This window comes from Carassius auratus, chromosome 8, assembly GCF_003368295.1.
Source record: "Carassius auratus strain Wakin chromosome 8, ASM336829v1, whole genome shotgun sequence".
In the NCBI taxonomy this organism is placed as follows: Eukaryota; Metazoa; Chordata; class Actinopteri; order Cypriniformes; family Cyprinidae; genus Carassius; species Carassius auratus.
The window spans coordinates 19,778,800-19,792,858 of record NC_039250.1 but is presented as its reverse complement, the minus strand read 5'-3'; the positions used below and the strand labels follow the sequence as shown (position 1 = coordinate 19,792,858).

At 37.0% G+C, this 14,059-nt stretch overlaps 1 protein-coding gene across 5 annotated transcripts in view; it reads left to right on the top strand.

The window, feature by feature from the left end:
- The window catches only part of ccser1 (coiled-coil serine-rich protein 1), a 75,547-nt gene that overhangs the window by 49,408 nt on the left and 12,080 nt on the right, over window positions 1-14,059 (top strand). The window contains exon 11 of one of the 5 annotated variants that reach the window (XM_026270104.1): window positions 3,650-3,685. The exons of the other annotated variants lie outside the window; for them this stretch is intronic. Coding sequence (XP_026125889.1) covers window positions 3,650-3,652 — 3 coding nt within the window. The 3' untranslated portion in view covers window positions 3,653-3,685. The remainder of the gene's footprint in view (window positions 1-3,649; window positions 3,686-14,059) is intronic. 5 annotated transcript variants of the gene reach the window in all.

The window sequence follows — 14,059 nt, the reverse complement described above, 5'->3', positions numbered from 1 at the left end:
GAATTGTACATTTTGTCCCAGTGGTTTGTAGAGCTTAAATGTACAAAAATGCCCATGTATACTTCATGGCTACTTAATGTAGAAGAGTATTTATTTTTTCAACAGAAGACTTTTAAACAATCTCAATCAAATTTCCATTGCTATTTATTAAATTATGACTTTTGCTCAATACTAAACTCAATACTTTTGCTCAAGTAAATTATCAATATGTTTTTAAGCGCACCACATCATTATATTATACTGTACTAAACCAAACAGTACTACTTTAAATAGCATTTATTACAACAACATTCTGTTGCTAATTTGCTTATTAAAGGTACATTGCATCCTTAAGACTCATTATTATACGAACAGCCAGTCAATAATTACAATGTTTTATAAGAATTATGTGGCCAGTAGTAATCAGTTGTGGTTCAGTTGCTGAGTCAGAGCTAAATTCAGTAACTGTAAAGTCAGTTAACTAAAATAATGGATTTGAGTAATTTATTCAATCCAATTTTTTTTTCACTTCTTATACATTTTTTATTTAAAGTTTCACTGAATAACAACCACTTCTTGATTCTCAGCTCAAGAGAACCTATAGTCACAGAGGAATCATGTGAAAAAGAAAGAGATGGGGGAAGGGATAGTGTGGGAGCAAGAGACGTGCGCTTGAAAGTCAGCCAAAAAGAGAATAGATTAGGTGTAACACAAAAGGGATATATAGATTAAGAGTTCTTCTAAGGTTAATAGAGAGATAGCAACACATGCCAGTCATTAGAACGGCTCTCCATCTGGGCTTTCTGTGGAAGAAGCATCAGGTGGAAGTGCGAGTGAGTGGGAGCTGCTGTGGCGTGAGAACATTCACCAGCAGGAAGTAGATGGAGCTCCAAAATGTAAGTGGTATCTGGAGATAAGAGAGCATCAAGGCAAATCTGAATAGCGTAACGTGTATAACGTGTGTCATTCTTATTCAGATTTGTTCTCATTAGATTTCTGTGAAAAGGAGGCCACCTTTACTGTCCTTTCTGCTTTTTTTTGTTATTTTCTTTTTTTTTAAAGCACAGACTTCTTTGGTTGTTGTTTTTTGCTTCGCTGGCCTGTATAAACATGTCCATGATAACTTTGTCAAGGTAAAAACTCTGATCCTAAGCCTTAACAGAAGGTCTGAGTCCCCGTGGACAGGGCCGACTGGAGACTGCCCGCAGGGTGTTCTTCAGCATTATCAGAAGGTGAACGCAGGTCCAGCCTATTCGGCCCCCTTCAGGGCCCCTATAATGGAATGCACACGCAACACCTCGCTGTGGACAGATGGCCGGGTGAGGCTGGAACGTTGCACCACAATAAAGAAGTTAATAAATAATTATATAATCGGTGACATTCAACGGTAATGGGGATCAGGAACACACATTTATTTTTATCGAAGCTGCTCTCCAACCATACTGTAGAATCGGCTGTCAGACGCAGAAAAGTCACATTCCTCAGCTCTGGCTGCCCAGGAAACAGATTTGATTTGCTCGAATCCCCTTCAGAATATTTATGAGTCCATGGTTATGTGTCCAAGCCTTTGCAATATGAATATGACATGGCTGATTTGCAGTCTCTCCATTGTGTGCTGATTTGAGTATCTATTTAGGGCAGCAGCTAACAACTATTTTGATCACATTGAGAAGACAATTCACAGTTTGAAAGCAGAATAACTCTTATTGGTAACTGAAGTTATCAAACCTCAACCACTGGGGGGTTTAATTGTACGGCTTGATTTAAGGTTTCAATTATGATGGCTTTAATCTAAATTTGATGTCTAGGAATGAATATTTTTTGATTGTTGCACTTGCAATTTAAGGATGACAGCAACATTTCAAAGGATAGTTCTTCCCAGAACGGACGTTTTGTCACTACAGACTTCCTTTCTTCTCAAAAATAAAATTTATTTAATATCCATTGGGATATTCTGTTGTTTTAATGGTGCCGGATGCCGTAGGACAGCAATGGAGGACATGATTTTATCATAAAAGTGCTTCAATATTGGATTTTTTCACCAAATTGGTCTTTGAGGATTATTGCTCTGAAATATATTGAATTAAAACCGGCTGGAGCACTTGGAAAATTATCTGTAAACCGCATGTTCTTTTTGCTGACACACTTGGGCCTTTTAAACATTAAAGTGAGTCATAGTGTACAATGAATTTACCAAATGGGATATTCATTCATTTATCTGCTTTTGTGTTCCAAAAAACAAAGAAAGTCAAACAGGTTTAGAGCTTCATAAGGGGGAGTAAACGATGACAGAAAGTAAGATTTTTTTGATCACTCACTTTCTGCTAGGATGTTCAAAGTGGGTGGTGGTTTTATAAGAATTTAACAATAAAATGTTAACGTTTATGTATAATAGAAATGCTACTTTGTAGTGGTTACTATCCCACATAGCACACATACTCTGCCAATTGACAGTGAACTGCACCGGCAGTAATTGTCATTTTCTATTACCAACTTTTATCGGTTTAATTGTTGTAGCCCTGAATCAGTTACACCCTCAATTAGTTCTTCTGCACACGTTGACTTCAGCATATATTTTTGCTTAAGAAAGGACACTATGGGCCTTGCCGTTGCATACAGACTCCAGAAATCAATGAATATATTAATTTACTGGAGTAGCAGGGTTCACACCGTCTTCATCTGGATTTCATGCGATAGGACGGGGAATAATTTATGGACCAGCCTCACCTCTGCGTTCTTTTATTAAAGCTTGGGGCAGATTACCATTTTTGCAGTTGTTTCAAGATCCCTTGTTATTCTTGGCAGTGAGATTCTCCCTCAAGTTTCTCTCTTTCTCCATCCACGCCACAATTTGACATAGTCACCCACCCACGGCCTCTCTAGCATCTCCTGCCTCACTACCCATCCTCTCCATCTCGCTCTCAGACTCCTGAAACACGTTTTCACACACGTTCCCAAACTCCTGCTTTGCTCATTACTATTTTATGAACCTGTAAAACAATCTAGATAACAGAATGAACAAATGTAGGGATGATCAATTTTATTTCTCTCTGCTTCTTCACTCTCTCTCTCTCTCTCTATTTCTCTCTCTCCTATATATATTTTAATATAATTTGCTCTCTGTAGCATGTAATTAGGTCTACGATAAATTGGTAAATTGCATTTGCCTTTGTTTAGTGCAGATTAGTGCTGTCGGAGCCCTCTTTTAAAATATTTGCCATTTCATATTATCATAATTCAATTCCAAAACGCAATACCTCTTAGTGTTGCAGATATCTTATCGGGAATTACTCCGTGGTTGTTGAAAATTGCTCAAGCCTGTTTTTGTTGACCTCTTGTACCTGACATTTTGTTCATTTAGTGTTTAAATGAAATGCACTGTGAGACAGCGTGACCGAATTATATCCACTCCAGCCTTTTTGCTCTCATCCCTCTCCCGCCATCACGGTCTAATTTTCATCCAAATAATGTTTTCATCTTCTGTTTATATTTACATAAGCACTAATGCATCATATCTGCGAACCGCCACAAGCCATTGTTTTGTGTTAGCATGTAAAGCTTTAGATTTTCACATCACTGAATTTTCTTTCTGTCATTTGTACACATCATGTTCATCTGTCTCCATGTTGTTTTGTTCTCCCCTCTCCCCTTTCTCTTCCCATGGGTGCAGTAAACAGAAGCAGCCCGCGCCGGCAGCACAATGCAGGTAGGGTGTATTTCTGTGTAGAGCGGCTCTGTCTCTAATCAAAGGCAGGCAGCTTCATGCACCAATCCTCACCTTGGCTAATTGAGGGAAACCGCGGAGCTTTTAAATTGCATCAACACATAATCACACGCAAATGTCTTAATTGCCGTAGAGCTGTATATGAAATTACGGTGATTGTTGCGTGCTAATCTTATCAGCTCTGTCCTAATCGTCTCTGTTGGGGACATGTTGATTGCTTGCTTTATTTTCATCCACACTTGCAAAATCACCTGTCTTTCCTACCCCAAATTAGGTGGCGTTTTTTTGTGGGAACTGCTTTTGCCGTGACGGCGCCAACGCTTTTGTTGAGATTATCACAAAAAAAATGCAAATCACAAACCTGCAGCGCAAGCGTGACATTGAGCGTTGCGGTAAAACATGACAGATAGAAAAACGGCGGATGCGAATATCCACCGAAGGAGACGTCGGACAGTCATTTAAACCCCAGATTTGTGTGGGATATGGGTGAAAATCGAGAAAGACTTGCATATACGTATTTATAGAGCAAACTGCGTTACAGGAAAAAATGTTAATAAGGCGCAAATCACACCTATATTTATTTCTGCCTGCTATATCTGCATCATGTAGTGGGTGCACAGTAGGTGCAGGAAAAGTCAGACCTGTCGGCTTTGCTTTTGCATTTCTCTAATGTGTGGTTTTAGCTGTTAATGCTAGTCAGAGAAAATATGAACATTTTGTCCCTGTAATACAATCGAGCTAATGGCGTAATGTGCTTTGTGGGACCAGTAAAGTGCATAAATCTGATGTCAGTGTTGTTTTGGTGAGATATGAAGTGTCACTGTGATGGAAAGATGTATTGTAAAGTTTGCTTGAAGGTATGTAGGTCCTGTTCCATAAATTCAGGAAGTCCTTTAAGGAAAGATGCCAAGATTTTGCCTGTATTGATCCACTGTATGTCATCCTCTCTACAGGTAAAATACCAAACTGGTGAAATTAGTGCTCTTTAAAATACTTTACGATCTTTGAGCACTTACGATACTCCCGCTGTCAAAGCTCAAGGGCACGTGTAATGGAATTATGCTTATGATATCCAAAACTTGGCATTGGTATTAGATATTGGGTGGGAAGGGTTGAGAAGCAAAAAGATAAGCTGTGATCTCGAGCAGTTGTGTTGCATGGCATTTCCGAGATTTGCCCCGGTGAAGATGACTGACAGAGTTTGTCAACCCAAGTGAAAGCATGACAAATATGGTTGTGGCATTGATATAATAGCTGACTTAAAGGGAGAAAAGTGACTTGCAGCCTTGCATAATGAATATTTAAAAGAGTTTGGACAGAAGTGAAGTATGAATGGCTGTTTGATAAGTCTAATGGTATCAGATACCACTATATCAAATATCATGTGTCAGTCAGCTTAGATAATAGCTTTTTTCTGTGTGATCATATAGTCTGAAATATTGCATAGTGTCAGATTTATGCTGAATAGCAATATTATGTCACCAGGGCCTGTTTCATAAAACAAGTTTACCAAATAAGTCAGGTTCATTTAAGTTAGTCTGAAGTATTGTCAGTTGATCTCCTTCTAAATAAGTCAAATGAACTGAAATAAGCCTGGCTTATTTGGTAAAACATTTTTACGGAACAGGCCCCAGTGATGATAGAGTATAAACTCTAGAACTGCTGTAGGAAGAATTAAAGTGGATATAATCGTTAAATTTAAACTAAGCAAATGACAGATGGGTTTCTATACTCTCCGCTCCATTGTCAATATTGTCTTTTACCAGGGAAATTACTTTTAATAACCCTCAGTTGAAGCGTCAAGGACCGCTTTGGCTGCTGTAGTAAAACTAGATTTATTATATATTTTTTCAGTACAAAATGTTTCTTTGTAGTTTCTTTGTCAAGGGAAGGAAATAAAATCCTCTGCTAAAAAATCATTCAAAGGATGGCTATAAATGTAATTGATTTCATGTTGGTTGTTTTAGATCAAGTCTATAACAGTCTAGTGACATTTTGCACGGGACATTTGTCATATATAGAGCTTATCTTTAACATCTCTTTTGGTAAAAAATTGAGCTTAATAGAAAAGATATCCCTAAAATAAAAACTACGCTAATATTAGCCTGGAAAAAAATAACAGGAGCAACAAAAGGGCGAGTACATATTTATAGAATTGTAATAGTTGGCTGAACTATGCCTTTAACTTCACAAGACTTATGAAGTGGAATCATTTCTCACTGATGATCACTGAAATTGCTTGTGCAATCACATGCATGTGGAACAAGCCAGGTGCACTGAGTTATTAGTCTCTGTCCTTGTGAAATCCTTTTATAATGCTGCTTATTTTTGAGTTCAGCATTTTGTGCGCCGTTTTATCATTATTTTGAAATTGCCAAGACCACCCTGTAGGTCCCTCGTGTAGCTCATTTATTTATCAGTGAGGTTATGGGTCGAAATTGCACAGCTATATATTTTTTTTAATCGCCTTGCATCTTTCCAACTTCTTGGACCATATTTACACTTGCCTAAAGAAAAAAACAAGTATTTTCATCCGCTCCTTCTCTCTCTTTCCCTTGCTAGTCCATCAAAAACCCTAGTGCATTCTCGCTCAGAGTTGTAGTGTGCATCTCCGATTTTTAAACAAACGGCTGTGCTGGATACCTGTCTCCATATGGATCCTATTAAAACCTCACGCAGCCATCTGTAGCCTAACCATGCTGTGATATCTCCAAACCGCTTCCCCCAGCTCTGCTCTAGCTTGGCAGCCGAGCTCCGTCGTGATCCCTTCGCAGTTTAGATTGTATGCAGAGAGGTGCTGCTTGTTACTATCGCAACACTTCTGTGTCCCGTATGAATTTTGATTAGCTTGGGAAGCAACTGTACATTTACATGTCAGGTTTAAAGGATTATGGCGGGTGCTTGGTTCCTGCCTTCAACCATAATCTAGTCTTGCCATTTATAGAACACGACCTGCTGCTCGCTCCATACTGCTCTTAATGCTTGCCAGTATCTTCCGAGAGCAGTCATGTATGAAGCACTGCTGATACGGACATGCCGGTTTTCTCTCTGTGCATCTGTGTGTATTTTCATTTTATTTATTTTTGAGCCTAAAGACCTATACTGTACATGAGTAAAAACTAAGTGTATTGAAACGTCATTGGTTGCCGTTCAAGACAGAGCGCCCCCTGATGGTGGATTATTTGTGTAATCTAAAGTCTGTTCTTATGCACAGATGTGTACTTTTATATGTTTTCAGAAACCAGTTTGTTCACAAATTTGTTGTCTAAAATAGAATATTTCTGGTTATTTGTACCATAACATTGAAATGTTGGAATGAATTAAGAAAACGTCAAATTTCTTGTTGTTTCCTATTAAATATTAAATTAATGACTGTTATTTATAGCTTAGGAAATCAAGAACTCATTAGTTCAAATCAGAAATGTGGAACAAAGTTGTCGTACAGTACTTACGTGCCGATTAACTGACGACAATGCGTTAATGATAGGTTTTTTGAGGATCGTAATTGAAAACCACTGCAATCGGCACATTCATCAAAAGCGAGATTTCAGGTTTGTTCATCTCTGAGAATGGGCTGGATTTAGAAATTAATTAGCACTCTATTATTTTCTGGACTGCAGTGAGACTAGAGCAAAGTAAAGCTCTGTGGCTGAATCTCATATACATGAGAAAGAGAGAGAGACACAGATGCAGACAGAGAGAGAGAGAGAGAGAGAGAGAGAGAGAGAGAGAGAGAGAGACTATAATTGTGGCCGAATTGTGTGTCTCTGTGAGAACTCTGCTTTTACTGGCCTGTCCAGGCAATTGCAGTAGGCTTTATATGTAGGCGCTGTGAACACTTTGAGCTGGAAAAAAAGATTTGCAGCTGTGGATAACACCTTGAGGGTTTTCTGCTTTTTGCTTTGTGCTTGGCCTAGTTACCTTTGAGTTGGCTTAGATTATATTGTAGAGAATTTGCAGAGAACTCAACTATAAATGTATTTAACTTTTAAATCAATTCAGATGGTTGTACCTTTGTGTGTGGTCTACACAAAGTGTGTCTTAGTTATAACTTCATTTTCTCAGTCAATTTATATATTTTGAAACCGCATAACTTTTCTTTACTGTGAACACAAAAATGTAATTAAAAAGCAATTTTGCCAAATGTTGGAGTGTAATTGCAAATTAAGTTAGGTAAGATTTGTTTTATTAAATTTACTTGGATTTAGCTCAGTCCTGTCTAAATCTGTTTGTAGCTGAAAATAGATATTTACTGTCAGTATATATTCTGACTGGTTTCAAAATCTAATGATTTTCCACCATGGGCAGCATTTTAAAGCAGCATGTATATGTATATGTATATGTATGTGTGTATCTGTCTTAACTGAAAAACCTTTGGTGCTTTTTTATAATATTAAGCCTCAAATGTCAACTATACATCAGATTGGTTTCTTCCTTAAATTATAAACAAGTAAAACTATGAATGGTTTTATAATGTTATTCTAAACCTGAAGTTAAAATAATGGGAAAAAGATAATATGTAGAAAGAAAAATCATCTGAAGCATGCAGAATAACATAAGTAGACTTTGAACGATTACGTGATTGTGGCATCCATAATTGTAATCACAATAAAAAATTAATTGCGCAGCCCTAATATATGTGTGTGTATATATATAATATATATATATATATATATATTAGGGCTGGGCAAGTTAACGCGTTTTTATCGCGTTAACGCATTAATTAATTAACGCCGACAATTAGTTTATCGCGCGTTAACGTACTTTTTATTTTGAAAGTCCGTTGCTCACTGCGTTTCACTACACATAGCTAGACTGTAATAAAACAACCGAATACAACACAAACCATGGGTCACAGGAGGGGTGGGATGTTTATCAGTAGGCTACTTGCTGCTTGGGATGAGCTACAGCGCAAAACAGAAAATCATGTCCAGAGCCGAATTCCATCTGGTAGGAATGACTTGTATAAGCGACTCCTTCTTTTGTCTAAGTTCAATTTGTTTTTTTCTAATTCTGCAGCACTCGCTGCATTTGGCCAGGACGTTGTCAAACGCGCTGTTGTGCAGAGATACTATGACAGAACACTGGAGACTGTGCGCGTTGCAGAGGGCGTGTTCAAAAAGCAGATGTCTCGCAGCAGCTATCATATTTCTTGCGCTATCTGTGCTAAGTGTGCTGACTTTATTTGAAATGTCCCATCGATGTGCAACAGGAATAAAATGTTTAGCGCACGTTTCAGCAAAATGTCTCTCTTTATCATCTCAATACAAATTTACAAAAAACCCTACCATTCCAAGAAACCGCGTTATTTTTTATTCTTTTATTATGTGTTTTGTGTTTTCTTTCGCTGTCATTCTGTTGTACTGCGGAGCTTCTGTCACGAAAACAAATTCATCCTCATATGTGTAAACATACCTGGCAATAAAGCTCATTCTGATTCTGATTCTGATCTGAAAATGTGAATGACCTTGTGTGTCTAAGCAACTGGCTAGGTGCAGATGAGTAAGTAAATGTAAAGTTGGAAGAATGGATAGGCTAAATGAAGTTAATTTTGTCCAGTCAATCTGCATCACTGAAAGATACAATATTTTTTTTTTTTTTTTTTTGGACTGACATTCTCAGTCTCTTAAAGGAGATTGATGTTGTTGCTCGGAAGGGGGCAGTTAAAATGTTATGATTGAGGTTCTGGACATAATTTATATATATATATATATATATATATATATATATATATATATATATATATATATATATATATATATATATATATATATATATATATATATATTTTACAAACTAAACAAAACTTTAATGTTTTATTTATACATTAATGTTATATTTCATTTGATTACATTAATGTTTAAGTTAAGATTTACAAGAAATGTTAACTGCTACTAACTTTTAACTGTTGTAAAAAAGCACTTTATTTGTTTAAAATTTTGACAAACAAAATTGTATTGCACTTTTGTTCATACAGTAGAACTTTGAAAGAATAAAATTACACAATACACTACTTTTGATTTCATTATTGAATTTTGCGCATGCTGCGATTAATCGCGATTAATCGCAGAAAATCATGCGATTAATCGCGATTAAAATATTTAATCGTTGCCCAGCACTAATATATATATATATATATTCCTGTTAAAAAATCTAGTACTACTGAAGTTATATTGATGTTTTTTAGCTAATCTCACATCGCCTGTATTGAAATCAATGGAGAGTTGCACCCTATATCATTTTTTCATATCAGTCACTTTTGAGGTTCAATTTCAATTATGATAATCTCAATGCAGGCAGGGAGATTACTTACTAGGATTTGAATTAGAGCCATTATATATCCCATAAAACACAAATCTAAAGTACTTAAAGCCATTAAAGTATTGTGGGTCTATATCTAAATAAAGCAAATACATTTATCCTGGAGACATCATGGTAGTTCTGTTAGATATGCGATAAGAACAGATTAAGAAGCATCACAGAATATGCATAAGTAGTACGGAAGATGGAAAATCAGATTCCTGATCATCATTTAATGGCATGTATGTTCATGGGAGATTATGTCAGGGGATACACAATGATGAATGGTTTATATCTGCACCGTCCTACACTGTCTTTAATCACCGCATACAAGAAGAAGATCTCAACGCTCATTGAAACGTAAATGTTTGTGCATTTCCTTCCAGCATCGTTCTCCAACTGCTCAGGGCATATTTTCATCTGGACTATATTAGATACACTCTTCCTCTAATTATGTTTCAAGTAAAAAAAAAAAAATCTAACAGAGATTTGGATTTATTTCTTCACTGAGAGTTGCTTATTAAGTTCAAATTATAGACGCATGAAGATGGTAAATGAATGTGTGAAGTTTTATTGCGTCAGTATTTTATTCATTGTCCTCGAGCACATCATTAGCACAATATATCACTGCAGAACACTGTGTTTGTCGAGGTGGGCATAGCTGCTGCGAGCTGCTGAAGAACTTATTTATCGCAGAACGCCTCTGCTGCGCACTGTCAAAAATGACAGAACATTTACTCTATAGAACGGGCAACAGTGGATTATACAAGGTCCTGCGAGGGTCCGGAGCACAAGCTTCACTGGAGGCCCTGTTGTAAATTGGTTTTAAATTGTTACGTGTTTTTTTTTTTTTTTTTTGTAAGAATATTTCTGTCTGAAATATTCAGAAGTGTCAATTATGTTGATTTGTCACTCACCTTTTTATTCTCAAACAATGATTCCCTTTCAATTGGTTCAGAATTTAATTTGGACCTCACTATGCTAAAAAAAAAAAAAGGCTAATAATAGTTTAAAGGGGTCATATGATGTTGGTAAAAAGAACATTATTTTGTGTATTCGGTGTAATGCAATGTATTTATGCTGTTTAATGTAAAAAAAAAAAACATTATTTTCCACATACTGTACATTATTGTTTCTCCTCTATGTCCTGTCTTTCTGAAACGTGTAGATTTTTACAAAGCTCATCGTTCGCAAAAGCATGTGATGGAAATGTTACGCCCCTCACCATACTGTGATGTTGTGTGTGCTGGCACGACAAGACAAAACCTACATTACCCATTACAAACTAGGCCTTTGTTGCATCCAGTGGGGACATAATTACTGATTATAATGACTTATACTGTGTTTTTACACATTGCGTTGTGCATTGTGCACCAAAAACATAAAACCATGTCTGCATTTGTGATTGGAGAAACAACAAGCACCACTCTACACTGCTGAAAAATCGCGATTAACTACAATCGTAGAGTGGCAATTCTTTAAATATGAAAATGTACTTATAGGTTGTGAGTCAGAATCTAGGCTGTCCTTGCGAAGTTGGCATTGTAGGCTACTCTCCCAGGAAACAGTCAGCCTTAAAATGCACTGCATGCACTTGAATATTTGGGTTGAACTGATGTGGAACAATGTTGTAAAAACAACTTAACCACCGATTTCTAGTTGTGTCCTCTTTTGGAAGGCCAAACAAAGTCGTTTCGCTTTCATAACGAAACGGCGTCTCCAAGACATGTTGGTGGCGGCAGCAACAATAGTACAGCGAGAATCAAAGTTATGCCGCCTTTCTCTGCTTAAACAGTGGGGGCGTGTTTAAACGAGCCATTTTAGGAGGGCATGGACTAGTCTAAACTTTTATAAAGAACATCTCTTTGGGTTTGAGACTTTGCAACTTTAGGGCTCTTATCTATTCACAAAATGCTTGTAACACTCGAAAGAGAATCACATCAAATGAGCCCTTTAAAATATATTTTGATGTTTCTTCTATTTTTAAAACACATAAATTTTGCATAGAATTTAGTTAAAAAAAAATGAAGTATTAAAAAAAAAACTTAACTTTGTATTTTGTTTTGTGTGCAACGTATCTATACAAAGGTACAACGTGTTTTTTATCAAATTTTACATAATTGAAGTCTGAAGCCCTCTGTATTGACCAAATATTGATTAATTACATAGCAAAAATGAAAAATAAAGATGCAGTTGCACAATATTACAAATAAACAAAATAAATGTGAAATTACTTTAGTGTACTGTGACCAGTATAAGACATTAAAGCTGAAACATGGAGTTCAGAATGTGTTAATAGTGCATCGGAGTGAGGAACATTTCTCATTTCTTCATTTATTTCACATTCTGCCAACAGTCACAGGGACACGTTCGAGCGCCGTTCGTCTATCTATCTCAATTTTACATCTGTAGTGGCTTGTTTCTACATTTATCTCAGCTTGAAGCCTGCTGGCAGTCAGAAGCCCCATCGGCCCAGTCCATAATCTGTCCTTGAGAACCAGCCGAGTGTCTCCGAGGGAATGAGCGAAATGAAGGCAATCATTTGAAATTTGAAAAGAACGTCCTCCTTTGATACAACATGATTTGATCAACTTTGCATATTCCCATCATGGGAAATGAAGCTGCCGGCACGCTTCCAAGAACACTACTCTTGTGACAAGAAGGGCGCCTGTGTGCTGCCTTCCTATAGTTTGATCCGTGGTCATTCCCCACTCAGCACTGCTAATTGATGCAGCATCCTGCTGACTGTTGCCTTACCGTGAGTGTGTGTGTGTCTGTGTGTGTTCACATGTGTCCAGGGCAGGCTCACCCTGGCTCTGTGCCCAGAGATGAGACTGCATATCCATCACTACTCTACAGTGAGCGGCTGTGGCCAGCTGAGAGACCAGCTCTGCACCTCTCCTCCCCTCCCCCTCCAGCCAGTGGACAGATTCAGGACACCTCAGTTTCATTAGTCACACCAAAGTAGGGCAGGTGCTGTGAGAGTTGCCTCTCCTGGATCTTTTAGAGGCTCGGGGCGAGGCGGGACGCACTCAAACGCCACAAGGACCACTTCTGTATAGGCCAGGGTCTTTCCCGCTCTCCAGCTTAATGTGATGGGACCCCACTAGATAAGCGTTGGGGTTCTTCTGCCACATGCTGTGAATATATCGGCTGTGAATATATCAGCCATAGCCCTCTGAATCTCATACAACAATTTACTACAGTGTTAAAGAAAATAGATGAAACATAAATATTAATCAACAAGTCCTTTGCAATCTTCACATTTACAAATGTTTCGATGTGCATAATTGCAATGTTTTGCTAACAAATGCAGAACAGGAAAATCTGATAAGAATAAATTGTCTTTGTTTTTAACGTGGAGTGTCTTTAATGGGACGAGCCTCCCACACACTTTCACATTTTATATATATATATATATATATATATATATATATATATATATATATAAAACACTACACTAAATAGTCATGAATTTAATATTTGGGTTGACAGTAATTCATTTCGATTTTGTATTTTTTTGTTGTAAATTGAGATTCAGTATAATTAATTACTAAAGTTCCAGATGTGTTTCACATTTTAAGGTTTATTAATTTTCTAATTTTTTAAAAGCAGTATTAATTAAAATACAAAAATTACAGTTACAATGCATTAACATTTTCTTAGGTTTATTAGTTTCATGTAGGGATGCGTGATACATTTTGTTGTTCACTGACAAGCTGCGCAAAATATGATTGTGGTTTGGCGCAGCTTGTCAGTGAACAACGGCTCTGTGTATTAAATGCTGCTCCACGTGAAATCACGCACGTGTAGAGATTTACCGCTTATTACTTGACCCGCATCACTGAAAAGATGTGCATTAAATATCGGGCGATATTTATCGTCCATCCCTAGTTTCATGTGGTATTATCCTAAATGTTTGTATTCCGTATGAATTCGAATTTATTTTTGCATATAAAGTATTTTTTACTGTATGTTTTTGAATTTGGTTTATAATTTTAAACCAGTATAACAATGACTTTATAATACTTTACTTTCTATAACAATGTGTTTTCG